Below are 14,398 nucleotides of genomic sequence, written 5' to 3' on the forward strand. Positions count from 1 at the left end.
CAGGGACCTTCCAATGAGGGATCTCTTTTTTTGTTCATTTCTAGGGATAGGCCTACACCATTAGATCTGTTTTTTAATAGGCTTGAATGGTTGAGATTAAAATAAAAAACTTAACACTTATGTCAAACCTACACCGTTCAAGATCATTAAAAATAAATCAAACATTTAGATGACTTAACGATCATCAAATTTTCTAAAAATTTGCATAAGTGATCTACTCATATAAACCTATTAACTGAACGGTGGAGATGTGATTTAATGATCGGGAAGTTTGTCAAATACCATATCCCTAGAAATGAACAAAAAAAGGGATCCCTCATTAGAAGGACCCTATAAATATATATAAATATATAAATATAAAGAACGATCAATGCGAAAACACGCATTAGAGCCTTAGTTGATCAAAATGTGAAGTACTCATAACCCACGAAATATTTGATGATAGAAGTATAAACGGGGAACCTTACATTTTAGATAGCACTCAATGTCACGGTCATTCACATAACCAAAGTCTTCCCACTCCAAAACCAATGTCAATGAAGGTGCATAGGCACGTACAGTTCCATGCTACGGATTGTAGTTTCCCTATCAGCCTAAAAAACACAACTACGCGATCAACCACTAAACTATCGCATGTTAACATGAACTCTTATTTCACACTTCTTTCTTCCATCTATTGCTCTATCGAATCATAAATTCATGATCTTCATTTGTTTTATAGGAGATTTTAAGGCAATGACATAAACTCTACAGCTAGAGTTCTCATCAGTAAACACATGCCCTTAATAACCTAGTTTCTCCATTTCAAAAGTCAAGCCGATAATCGATAATATTCCATGGGAGGTTATATAGGTATGCTTGGCCTAAGCTGACATTATAGTTTGTGGCCTCGTGCTACACACAAGAACCACTTTTAACCGCAAACTACGTCGAGTTTCCACATCAATGTCATTTCCAATTATTAATCCTCATCACCTCACTAGCTACTTATCTCTCCCAGCCCTAAGTTTTAGTGGCAAGTTGACCCTTACGATAAGGGAGAACAAAGTGAACGTCAATATAGGGCAGCATGTCAAAGCATTATGGTCGATCGTTTTCACAGTAGAAGATAGAAGAACATTGAGGGAGGTCGACGACGGGTAGGCCAAGTAATCAGGTAGTTCTACATATTGGATTACTGTCTTGGACTTTGTTGGCCTAGCTAGATTGCTTGCTTTGCTTGAAAACAAGGGTCAACTCGAAGACGTGGTCAGTTGGTTAGGTCTCTAATCATGGGGTGCCATCAAAGGGGAGGAGGTATGGGGTTTGGAGATGCACCGTCCAAAAAGAACCTATCGCTTGGCATCTGTCACATTTGGCTTTGCTTAATTCTGTGACGTTGATAGAGCTAGCAAGGAATCGAAATAGAACATTCTCCCAAAAAAAAACATGAAAAAAAGAAAAAGAAAAAAGAAGTAAGAAGAGTCTCAAAAAGTTATTTTTTTTTCCGAAAGATGTGTATGAGCTACACTGAATTTGTTGACTATTAGGACTTTTGGTTGTATAAATAAGAAAAAAAAAAACAGTCACAAAAATAGCAAAAACAAAAGTTACAAAAAGGTTTTCCGGTGCCAAGATTTGAACATGAAATCTCATTATCCAAAGATGTGTATGAGCTATACCGGATTTGTTGGCTTTGCAATGAAGTCCAATCATCTCATCATCATTGCAATTTCATCCTCAAGGGTATTCCTGAACTCCCCTTTTAGCTGCCATCTCCGGAAGCGGCATGTTTTCTAGAACTGGAATCCTCCTCCTCAAAGTAAGGATTTTTATCTTCTGGATTGTGTTTTAATTGAGAAAACCCTTGACTTTTTGGAATTTCTTTTTGGGATCTCGAAATTTTGGGTTTCTTTAGATAAACCTCTGAATTTTCTGGGTTACCGAAATTCTCGCCAATTTGTTTCTTGGTTGGTAATTTGATAGGCCTTAATTTTAAAAGAAAATTAATTGGGATCCCGAAAGTTTGGATTTTTTTGGAGATAAACCCCTGAATTCTGGCTAATTGGTTTCTTTGTTCGTGATTTAGGGATACTTGATACGTTTTTAGGGCTTAGCCACCGCAGAAGAAGAACAACTCCTCGTTGTGCCTCTTATTGCCGATACAAAGTTTTATTTTTCAGTGATTAAGGAGCTTGTTCACAAGACCTCTCATGGTCTTCAAAGGCATAAGCCGCGCCTTGCAAAAGATGGAATTGGGGGAACTTATTCCATGTCGGATGCTTCTGATGGTGATAGATATGTGGTTATATTCAAACCTGTCGACGAAGAGCCATATGCGGTGAACAACCTGAAAGGGTACACCGTGCCACTTGGAGAAGAAGGTGTGGGTGCAAAGATCGGAACAACAATCGGAGGAGGTGCTATAAGAGAAGTGGCGGCGTACTTGCTCGACCACCCTCTTAGAGGACCACCTCACAACCCCCACGATATCGATTTCGCAGGGATGGCACCAACTGTAATGGTTAGGTGCCGCCTCCACAACGATTTCAATCATAGGGGAGGTGAGGAAATTGTTGGGAAAGAAGTGGCTGCCTAATACAAGGCAGACAAATAATTGGTTATCCAAGGATTAAAATATCAGTATCTGTGTATTTATCGGTCCTTTGAAAAAGAGAGATATCGGATATATAGGGGAAATTCGGGAAAAAATATCAGTATTTTGGGAAGAATTTTTTTCTGAAAATTTTAATTTATTGGATTTACATATAAATATTACAAACATCAATTTCATCTACATCCAGAATGAGAATCTAAGTTGTTGATAAGACGCACGCTGGTCCACAAAAGTACAATAATCAGATCAAGACATATGACTTATATAGTACGAATTGTAGTGTTGAATATGATAATCATATATGTCTAGATATACCTCGAGAGAATTTCTCTTCCGAAAATCACTCAAGAGTCAAGACCCTCACTCTTCATTGGGATATACCTCGAGGGAATTACTTCTATCATAGATTCTATCATAGATATCACTCAAGACCTACACTCTTCATTGAGATATACCTCGAGAGAATTACTTCCGGATATCATTTCAATTTTTTTTACAGATATTTTTTTAATATATCGGTGATATATCGGAAATATCATAAATATCGGAGATATTTGATGGTATCAGAGAAATATCGGGGAAATATCGTAGATACGGTGGAAGATAAGATATTGACCCCTATAGATATATCGGTCATTCGAAAAAAGGATATATCGGAGGATATATCGGATATATCGCAGAGATTTTAATCTTGGGATTCCTAGGATCTAACTTTCTCACCTCTCATGTGATTTGCGAAAATAGCAACAAAAAGAAGACACAATATTTAACGAGGTTCGACAATATGCCTACGTCATCGGGGCAACAGTAGTACTTTTTTCCACTATACTAAATAATGGGATTACAAAAAACCACCTCACTCTAGACTAACTAAAGTGGCGGTAACACATCTCTATCTCTCAAGAGGAATTTTCTTCTCACTAATCTCTCAAGTGAGGATCTCACAACTCACAAACTCTCTCTAGTTTGGATGACTCTGCCCTTGATCTTGAACTAGAGCAAGTTCGGATTCCTTTGTTGTTGTACAATGATGCCTTTATATAGGCATTGCTTCATGGAATGTTGTGGTGTGAATACATTGATAGCCTTCAAGCCCTCCATATTTCACATTCAATGTTTTCATGCAACTTTAATTTCATGTCTCTTCTTTCTTCAAAGAAGGCAACTCCCACCACCTTATATCATGACTTTGCTTCTTCATGTCAACAATTCATGCTCCATCCTACAGCTCTACAATGCTATAGCCTTTGACAATTGATGGGTCACCAAAGCAATAGTCACTCTTGCTTTCTTCATGTGTAAATCTTTACAGGGTTTCTCAACTCCTTTAAGGAGGGACCAACCCAACAGAAACAAAGAAGATAAAGGTTGGTTCCCTTCAAATGTATCACCCAAATGTGGGACACAGTGAAGATATGGGGATGTTTGGCTTTTGGGTTCATGACCTACACAAGACCAGTCAGCTCGACATTAGGTTGTCCAACACAGATAGAAACTTGGGCAACATTTTGCGAGCCCCCGAAGGCCATCTACTTCCCATCGACCACGGCTACTGCCTGCCTAATAAAGTGAGTAGCTTACATTGTATTGTTTTGATGATCTCTTTGTACATTTTACAATACACGCAGCCACTTTTGTAGCATTTGAATCTTAAATTTTGAATCTTTAGGCTGAGGAATGATATCTGATGTACTTTTCATATGTATATGCAGTATGGTGATGTGACAATTGAGTGGCTATATTGGGATCAAGCTAAGCTGCCGTATGGCTCGGACGTTATTGAATACGTCAACACTTTAGATGCTGAGATTGATATACAACTATTGAAGCGTTATGGGTGGAATATACCGCATGGTTGTGCGCGGACTCTACGAATTTCCACTATGCTTCTCAAGAAGGGGGTGAAGAGAGGACTCTCTCCCTTTGACCTCGGAAGCATCCTTTCCAGGACGGGTTATAATACACTATCTCTCATTGAAAAGATCATGCAAGAAGTAGAAGTAGTTAGTGAGGCCTCATTTCTGAAAACGGTGTCATCCATCATGGATCGACACCTTGCCAACAGATTTGGTGACCTTTAGCTGTGGAAGGGTGAACCAGGAGAGGAGAAACTTGGGGGCATAAACCGTTCAGTCATGGAAGCATATGAGCTTGAAGCCGAGCTATGTGAGACTATGCTGACACTTGTGAAGGAGACAGATCATAGTAAGGCCAAAGATTTAAAGATAGTAGATTTGAACATGGAGCTGAAGCAAGAGAGAGAAATAAAAAGGAAAGCTAAAGACTCCTTTAAAGTTCAGATTATGGCCAAGGACTTAAAGACAGCTGAGTTAAACATGGAGCTGAAGCATGTGAGGAAAATAAAAAGGCAAGCTGAAGACTCCTTTAAAGTCCATATTAAGGCCAAGGACTTAAAAATAGCTGATTTAAACATAGAGCTGAAGCATGAGAGGGAAATAAAAAGGCAAGCTGAAGACTCCTTTAAAGTCCATATTAAGGCCAAGGACTTAAAGATAACTGATTTAAACATGGAGCTAAAGCATGAGAGAGAAATAAAAAAAGCAAGCTTGTCACATCCCGACCCTTAAATTTTTACCTTATTTACTAGCTTGGTTATAATAAGAATTTTACCGTCTCCGTCTACGAAGTTATAGTTTAATTGGTCCCTAGAGGGGTTTGGGGGACGGTTATTTGTGGAGAATTACTCGTAGGATAAAAATGCGACGACGGTAAAAATGGTAAATTTTGGCTAGTAAAAGGTAATTTTTATTAGGGTATTATTTTGGGGTGTAAAATTTTGGTGGAGTTGGGTATAATTATGGTGTTGGACTGGGTGTGAAGGCCTAAATCTTTTCTCTCCTTCTCTCTCTTTTCTTCTCCTCTTCCTCCCGAGCCCTCTCCCGAGTTCTCTCTCCCCGGCGAACTTCCGGGCGTCCGCTTGCCGCCGTCCGGCCACCGTTCGTCGCCGCTCCGGTCCCAAACGGTTGGCCTCTGACCCAGCTACCTCCCTGGACCTGTGACAGCCTCCCTAGCGCCGCCGTGAGAGAGAAACGACGCCTTGAACCTCCGGCTGTCCAAAGCTCTCCTTCGCCGAAACTTCCTCCTCCGGCCACCAATCCGGGCAAGCCTTATATGGTTTTGAAGGTCTCCAACCCCCAACCCAGTTGCCTTGCCCTAGAAGGACTCGGTTCAGTTTGCTTCAGGTAAGGAGAACCGGTGAGTGGAAACTCTAGGGTTTTTTGTGTTGTTTTGCTCGATTGCCCTAGTTAGGCTTGGAATTGATGTTTGTGCTAGTTAGGAAAGTTGTAGAGGGGGTTGAGAGGAAGATGCTGTTAAAATTTGGTGAGCATTGGAGGTCGTCGGAATCAGCCTCCGGCCGCCGCCGTTGTTTGGGAGTTTTGTATAGTTTTAAGTGTGGAATATTAAGGGGAGTTTATTGATGTGAATTATGGAATTTTCGGATGAGTTTTGGATAGGTTTGTGAATTTCTGAAGTGTGGTATTTTTGGCGGTTGAATAATGTAGAATCCGGCCGTAGGATTTAAGTCATTTTCTGGGGGAAGTTGTAATTAGAGCTGCCGGTATGTTTGGTGAAGTTTGAGCCATTTTGAGTTAAGAATGGCGAAGTTGGGCAATGATGAGTGTGTGGGAGGCTCACGTTTAATTTTGCCCATTTTGTTTAAATATTGGATTTTTAGTTGGGAAATTAATTGTATATTTGGTTCAGGACGAGAAGAGGCCCGAGTAGAAGAAGCCTCGGAGCATCATCAGGCTTAGGCCTAATTTGTGAGTGGACCTTGGTTTTAATTGAAAAGCATGCGATGAGTTATTATGTTGATCATTTATTTGTTCTGCTGAGATTTATTTCTTTCTCGGATATTTGGCAATTTTCCTCCTTTGGAGAGATCCCGAAAATGAGATTTTCGGTGGATATGTTTATTGGATGTTATGAGTATAATATGTATATAAATTCTAGCTAGCCATACGTGCTTGGTCCGTCATAATGAGGTAAAATTCCATTATGACGTGACGTGAATGTTAGACACAAGCGTCATAGCCCTAAATGAAAACTAATTTCTTTTCTGGTTCATTTAGGTTTTTATAAAGGGAGTCCACACGTATATATACATCGTCCTCTTCGGTCATAATGAGGAAAAATTCCATTATGGCGCGACGTGAGCGTTAGACGCAAACGTCGTAGCCTTGTATGAATTTCTATTTTTCTAATTTGTTCATAGAATTCATACAAGGAGTCTGACGAGTGTAAATACATACACATATATGTTTATATATAGTTTAGCCTGAGAGGCTCCATTTTATTTGAGTTTGTGACTAGCCGGAGCTAGTCGTGAAATTGCTAGTTTGTGAGCTGAGCGCTTTTGAGCTACCGCATGCAGTATATTTTCTTTGGAAATTAAAATGGGAATGCATAAATATTTTTAATAATTTATTTTTGTTCACTCGCTCTAAAGTTATTAAATGTTTTCCCCTGGGCCATTCGTTTTAAAATGCCCAGTCTGCAGAGTACGGGTTGGATCTAGTAGGAAGCGAGGCATAGTCACCCGCATTTCCACCACTTTTCATCCGTAGGTTACCTGTTTAACCTACCTGTGTTTTCTCACTTCCACTAGTGTCTAGTAGCTCTGAATACTTGGGTTTAATGTTTATTATTTCGGTTGTGGGCGAAGGCTTGTTGACATTTTTAGAATATTATTTTCGGAGGTTGTATGTTATTTTATTTGGATAATATTGTGATGAGCTGGAAGTTGATTTTATTTTTATTCTTGGTGGTGGTTGTATTTGGGGAGCACGTAGGCTCCAAGAGTTAAGGTTGGATTGAAAATGTTGGGAGTGTTTGCAGGTTTTCTTTAGGAATGGTTACCTATTTTAAAGGGAGGTTATGCCGAATTTTCGGTAATGTCTTCCTTGGAGGTGGTCACCGCAGGATTTACTCCGGGTTTTAGGGTAAAATTCGGGGTGGGTCTTGTCAAAGCTGAAGACACTTTTAAAGTTCAGAATAAGGCCAAAGACATGGAAATAGTTATGCTGACCCAAGAGAGGGTGAAGAAGATCAAACGAGATTGGTGATTATGGGGTACCGTTGCTACTGCCATGACAATTGGTGCAACATCCTTGGCATACTCAAATCCATGTGGAAGTACCTACCAAGTTGATAATTAGAATACCTAAACAATGAGGTACATTTAGATGTACTTATCAATTAGATTTTGATGGTAACATATATGTGGCTGTACTCAAACCTGTCGACTAAGAGCCATATGCGGTGAACAACCCGAAAGGGTACACCAACACACTTGGACAAGAAGGTGTGGTTGCGAAGATCGGAACAACAATCGGAAGAGGTGCTATAAGAGAAGTGGCTGCGTACTTGCTCGACCACCCTCTTAGAAGACAACATCACAACACCCACAATATCGGTTTTGCAAGGATGGCACCACCCGTAATGATTAGGTGGCGCCTCCACAATGATTTCAATCATGGGGGAGATGAGGAAACATAGAAGTTGAAGGTTGGTTCCCTTCAGATGTATCACCCAAATGTGGGATGCCGTGAAGATATGAGGACGTCTGGCTTTCGGGATCATGACCTGCACGAGATCAGTCAGCTCGACATTAGGTTGTCCAACATAGATAGAAATTTGGGCAACATTTTGAGGTCCCTCGAAGTCCATCTATTTGGGACCATGGCTACTGCCTGCCTAATAAAGTGAGTAGCCATACATTGTACTGTTTTGATGAAGTCTTTGTACATTTTACATTACACGCAGCCACTTTTGTAGCATTTGAATCTTAAATTTTGAATCCTTGGGCTGAGGAATGATATATGGTGTACTTTTCATATGTATATGCAAGTATGGTAACATGACATTTGAGTGGCTATATTGGGATCAAGCTAATCTGCCGTATGGCTCGGACGTTGTTGAATACATCAACTCTTTAGATGCTGAGATTGATATACAACTATTGAAGCGTTATGGGTGGAATATACCACATGGATGTGCACGGACTCTACGAATTTCCACTATGCTTTTCAAGAAGGGGGCAAAGAGAGGACTCTCTCCCTTTGACCTCGGAAGCATCATTTCCAAGACAGGTTGTAATACACTATCTCTCATTAAAAAGATCATGCAAGAAGCAGAAGTAGCTAGTGAGGCCTCATTTACGAAAACGGTGTCATCCATCATGGATCGACACCTTGCCAGCAGATTTGGTGACCTTTAGCTGTGGAAGGGTGAACAAGGAAACGAGAAACTTGGGGGCATAAACCGTTCAGCCATGGAAGCATATGAGCTTGAAGCCGAGCTATGTGAGACTAGGCTGACACTTATGAAGGGGACAGATCAGAGTAAGGCCATGATTTAAAGATAGTAGATTTGAACATGGAGCTGAAGCATGAGAGAGAAATAAAAAGGAAAGCTAATGACTCCTTTAAAGTTCAGATTAAGGCCAAGGACTTAAACAGAGATGATTTAAACATGGAGCTGAAGCATATGAGGGAAATAAAAAGGCAAACTGAAGACTCTTTTAAAGTTCAGATTAAGGCGAAGAACTTAAAGATAGCTGATTTAAACATGAAGCTGAAACATGAGAGTGAAATAAAAAGGCAAGTTGAAGACTCTTTTAAAGTTCAGATTAAGGGTAAGGACTTAAAGATAACTGATTTAAACATGGAGTTGAAGCATGAGGGAAATAAAAAGGCAAACTGAAGACTCTTTTAAAGTTCAAATTCAGGCTAAGGACTTAAAGATAGCTTATTTAAACATGGAGTTGAAGCATGAGAGAGAAATAAAAAAAAGCGAGCTGACGACACTTTTAAAGTTCAGAATAAGGCTAAAGACTTGGAAATAGCTATGCTGACCCAAGAGAGAGTGAAGAAGATCAAACGAGATTGGTGATTATAGGGTACCGTTGGTACTACCCTGACCATTGGTGCAACATCCTCAGCATACTCAAATTCATTTGGAAGTACCTACCAAGTTGATAATTAGAATACTTAAACAATGAGGTACATTTAGATGTACTTAGGAATTAGATTTTGATGGTGACAAATATGTGGCTGTACTCAAACCTGTCGACTAAGAGCCATATGCGGTGAACAACCCGAAAGGGTATACCAAGACACTCGGACAAGAAGGTGTGGTTGTGAAGATCGGAACAACAATCGGAGGAGGTGCTATAAGAGAAGTGGCGGCGTACTTGCTCGACCACCCTCTTAGAGGACCACCTCACAACACCCACAATATCGGTTTCGCAGGGATGGCACCAACCGTAATGATTAGGTGACGCCTCCACAACGATTTCAATCATGGGGGAGATGATGAAACAAAGAAATTGAAGGTTGGTTCCCTTCAGATGTATCACCCAAATGTGGGACGCTGTGAAGATATAGGGACATCTAACTTTCGGGATCATGACCTGCACAAGATCAGTCGGCTCGACATTAGGTTATCCAACACAGATAGAAACTTGGGCAACATTTTAAGGTCCCTCGAAGGCCATCTATTGGGGACCATGGCTACTGCCTGCCTAATAAAGTGAGAAGCCTTACATTGTACTGTATTGATGATGTCTTTGTACATTTTACATTACACGCAGCCACTTTTGTAGTATTTCAATCTTAAATTTTGAATCCTTGGGCTGAGGAATGATATCTTGTGTACTTTTCATATGTATATGCAAGTATGGTGATGTGACATTTGAGTGGCTATATTGGGATCAAGCTAAGCTGCCGTATGGCTCGGACGTTGTTGAATACCTCAACTCTTTTGATGATGAGATTGATATACAACTATTGAAGCGTTGTGGGTGGAATATACCTCATGGATGTGCGAGGACTCTACGAATTTCCACCATGCTTCTCAAGAAGAGGGCAAAGAGAGGACTCTCTCCCTTTGACCTCGGAAGCATTCTTTCCAAGACGGGTTGTAATACACTATCTCTCATTGATAAGATCATACAAGAAGCAGAAATAGCTAGTGAGGCCTCATTTATGAAAACGGTGTCATCCAACATGGATCAACACATTGCCAACACATTTGGTGACCTTCAGCCATGGAAGGGTGAACCGGGTGAGGAGAAACTTGGGGGCATAAATCGTTCAACCATGGAAGCATCTGAGCTTGAAGCCGATCTATGTGAGACTAGGCTGACACTTGTGAAGGAGACAGATACGAGTAAGGCCAAAGATTTAACGATAGTAGATTTGAACATGGAGCTGAAGCATGAGAGAGAAATAAAAAGGAAAATTAAAGACTCCTTTAAAGTTCAGATTAAGGGCAAGGACTTAAAAATAGCTGATTTAAACATGGAGCGGAAGCATGAGAGGGAAATAAAAAGGCAAGCTGAAGACTCTTTTAAAGTTCAGATTAAGGCTATGAATTTAAAGGTAGCTGATTTAAACATGTGGTTGAAGCATGAGAGAGAATTAAAAAAAAGCAAGCTAAAGACACTATTAAAGTTCAGAATAAGGCCAAAGACTTGGAAATAGCTATGCTGACGCAATAGAGGGTGAAGAAGATCAAACAAGATTTGTGGTTATAGGGTACCGTTACTACTGCCCTGACCACTGGTGCAACATCCTTGGCATACTCAAATCCATATGGATGTACCTACTAAGTTGATAATTAGAATACCTAAACAATGAGGTACATTTAGATGTACTTATCAATTAGATTTTGACGGTGACATATATGTGGCTGTTTTCAAACCTGTCGACTAAGAGCCATATGCGTTGAACAACCCGAATGGGTACATCAAGACACTCGGACAAGAAGGTGTGGTTGCGAAGATCAGAACGACAATTAGAGGAGGTGCTATAAGAGAAGTGGCGGCGTACTTGCTCGACCACCCACTTAGAGGACCACCTCACAACACCCACAATATCGGTTTGCAGGGGTGGCACCAACCTTAATGGTTAGGTGCCGCCTCCACATTGATTTCAATCATGGGGGAGATGAGGAAACATAGAAGTTGAAGGTTGGTTCCCTTCAGATGTATCATCCAGATGTGGGACGCTGTGAAGATATGGGGACGTCTGGCTTTCGGGATCATGACCCGCACAAGATCAATCAGCTTGACAATAGGTTGTCCAACACAGATAGAAACTTGGGCAACATTTTGAGGTCAAAGACCATCTATTGGGGACCATGGCTACTGCCTGCCTAATAAAGTGAGTAGCCTCCACAACAATTTCAATCATGGGGGAGATGAGGAAACAAAGAAGTTGAAGGTTGGTTCCCTTCAGATGTATCACCCAAATGTGGGACGTTGTGAAGATATGGGGACGTCTGGCTTTCGGGATCATGACCTGCACAAGATCAGTCAACTCGACATTAGTTTGTCCAACACAGATAGAAACTTGGGCAACATTTTGAGGTCCCTCGAAGGCCATCTATTGGAGACCATGGCTACTGCCTGCCTAATAAAGTGAGAAGCCTTACATTGTACTATATTGATGATGTCTTTGTACATTTTACATTACACGCAGCCACTTTTGTAGTATTTCAATCTTAAATTTTGAATCCTTGGGCTGAGGAATGATATCTTGTGTACTTTTCATATATATATGCAAGTATGGTGATGTGACATTTGAGTGGCTATATTGGGATCAAGCTAAGCTGCCGTATGGCTCGGACGTTGTTGAATACATCAACTCTTTAGATGCTGAGATTGACATACAACTATTGAAGCGTTGTGGGTGGAATATACCTCATGGATGTGCGAGGACTCTACGAATTTCCACCATGCTTCTCAAGAAAAGTGCAAAGAGAGGACTCTCTCCCTTTGACCTCGGAAGCATTCTTTCCAAGACGAGTTGTAATACACTATCTCTCATTGATAAGATCATACAAGAAGCAGAAGTAGCTAGTGAGGCCTCATTTATGAAAACGGTGTCATCCATCATGGAACGACACCTTGCCAACAGATTTGGCGACCTTCAGCCTTGGAAGGGTGAACCAGGAGACTAGAAACTTCGGGGCATAGATCGTTCAGCCATGGAAGCATTTGAGCTTGAAGTCGAGCTATGTGAGACTAGGCTGACACTTGTGAAGGAGACAGATCATAGTAAGGCCAAGGATTTAAAGATAGCTATGTTGAACATGGAGTTGAAGCATGAGAGGGAAATAAAAAGGCAAGCTAAAGACTCATTTAAAGTTCAGATTAAGGCCAAGGACTTAAAGATAGCTGATTTAAACATGGAGCTGAAGCATGTGAGGGAAATAAAAAGGCAAGCTGAAGACTCTTTTAAAGTTCAGATTAAGGCCAAAGACTTGGAAATAGCTATGCTGACCTAGGAGAGGATGAAGAAGATCAAACGAGATTGGTGGTTATGGGGTACAGTTGCTACTGCCCTGACCATTGGTGCAACATCCTTGGCATACTCAAATCCATCTAGAAGTACCTACCATGTTGATGATTAGAATACCTAAACAATGAGGTACATTTACATGTACTTTTCAATTAGATTTTCTGGGTGGATATAAAGGAATTCAGTTGGTGCTTTATCAATTAGATTTTATGTACGTGTGGATATATATCTTTCAGTTTGATATAATGCCAGGTTTTGATATCATTTAGTTTGTTTTGTTATACAGTTCAGCTAGATATATGTCTTTCAGTTATGTTTGATTCTATCTTGGGTGGTTAAGAATTGTTTGGTTAAGTAAATCTTTTTTTGTTTAGCATACATCCTTTTTTGTGTTGGTCGGCATTTTTGATCAAGATCTTGATCAATCGGAGGTGGTTGCGTTCTTGAATCGGTTGCGTTGCGATTTTGAGAGGGTTAAGGGAGATAATGGGGTAGAGTTTGGGTCACATTGTTATCAGGCTGAGTTTTTTTTCAATTGTGAGGGAGATAATGACGTCTAATTTGGAGGTGGATATGTCGACGTCGCCGTCGGCGAGTATGAATTTGAGTATGGATTCGAGTAGTGGGAAGGGGAAGAGAATGGTGATGGCGCTGCTGCTAGGGAACCATAGGTTGAAGAAGAAGAAAAGATTGTCTGGGGTAGTGAATGGGGAGGTGTGCAAAGATGTGATGTGTGAGGATGGGAGGGATTTTGTAATGCCGGTTTGCTTTCGAGTGAGAGGCAGAAGGCTAAGCAGGTGTACGTGGAGGAAGCATGTGTGGGTGGTGCTGATGTTGGACTTATTTGTGTGTGCCATCTTGTTTGGGGTTGCAAGGGGTTGAAGTGAGTGGTCAATGCCAAGCAAGAATGTGGGTTGATTTGGGAAGGGATGTGAAATTGATGGTGTTAGGAGCTCTGTAATGGTAACTCTTTGGCTCTCCTTTTGTTCAGTGTTGTATCAATGAATCTTACTTGATTTACGAGTGTTATACAGTTAGCTAAAATCTTTTTAATGTAAGGGAAAATGCCAAAATGCCCAAAAACAGCTAAAACAATGCCCGGTCCAATGAAAAAAGTTTTCGATTGCTCGTATCAATGATTATTAACAAAAAGACATTTTCACCCTTTTTAGTATTAACACCATATCCTAACCCTCGTTCTTTTTACGGATCAAATTCTCCCTCTCTCTCTTGTAACCAAAAAAAAATTCTCCTTCTCTCTCTTCTTTCTCTCCTCTCTCAGATGAGGCTAAACATCAGCCAGCGAAACATCGGCGAGCTAAAGCACTGGCGAAGCACCGCATCGGTATGTGACGAGGCCTTAACACCGACGAAGCCACGTCGGTCATCGTCACCGCCCGATCATACTGTCACATCTCCGACCAGATCTCCTCCTCCCTCTCTCCTCTGATCTGGAAAACTCTCTCTCTCTCTC

The 14,398-nt window shown here is 40.7% G+C and overlaps 1 protein-coding gene and 1 pseudogene across 1 annotated transcript; both read left to right on the top strand.

Moving 5' to 3' along the window:
- The first annotated feature begins 4,011 nt into the window (after positions 1 to 4,011).
- On the top strand, positions 4,012 to 4,677 carry LOC101305647 (probable phosphatidylinositol 4-kinase type 2-beta At1g26270-like). Its single transcript, XM_004295911.1, has 2 exons — positions 4,012 to 4,164; positions 4,309 to 4,677. Exons 1-2 carry the CDS (start codon positions 4,012 to 4,014, stop codon positions 4,675 to 4,677), a joined length of 522 nt encoding a protein of 173 aa, XP_004295959.1.
- A 5,291-nt stretch (positions 4,678 to 9,968) lies between these two features.
- On the top strand, positions 9,969 to 12,583 carry LOC101305927 (annotated as a pseudogene).
- Positions 12,584 to 14,398: the final 1,815 nt, after the last annotated feature.

Source organism: Fragaria vesca, linkage group LG3, assembly GCF_000184155.1.
Source record: "Fragaria vesca subsp. vesca linkage group LG3, FraVesHawaii_1.0, whole genome shotgun sequence".
In the NCBI taxonomy this organism is placed as follows: Eukaryota; Viridiplantae; Streptophyta; class Magnoliopsida; order Rosales; family Rosaceae; genus Fragaria; species Fragaria vesca.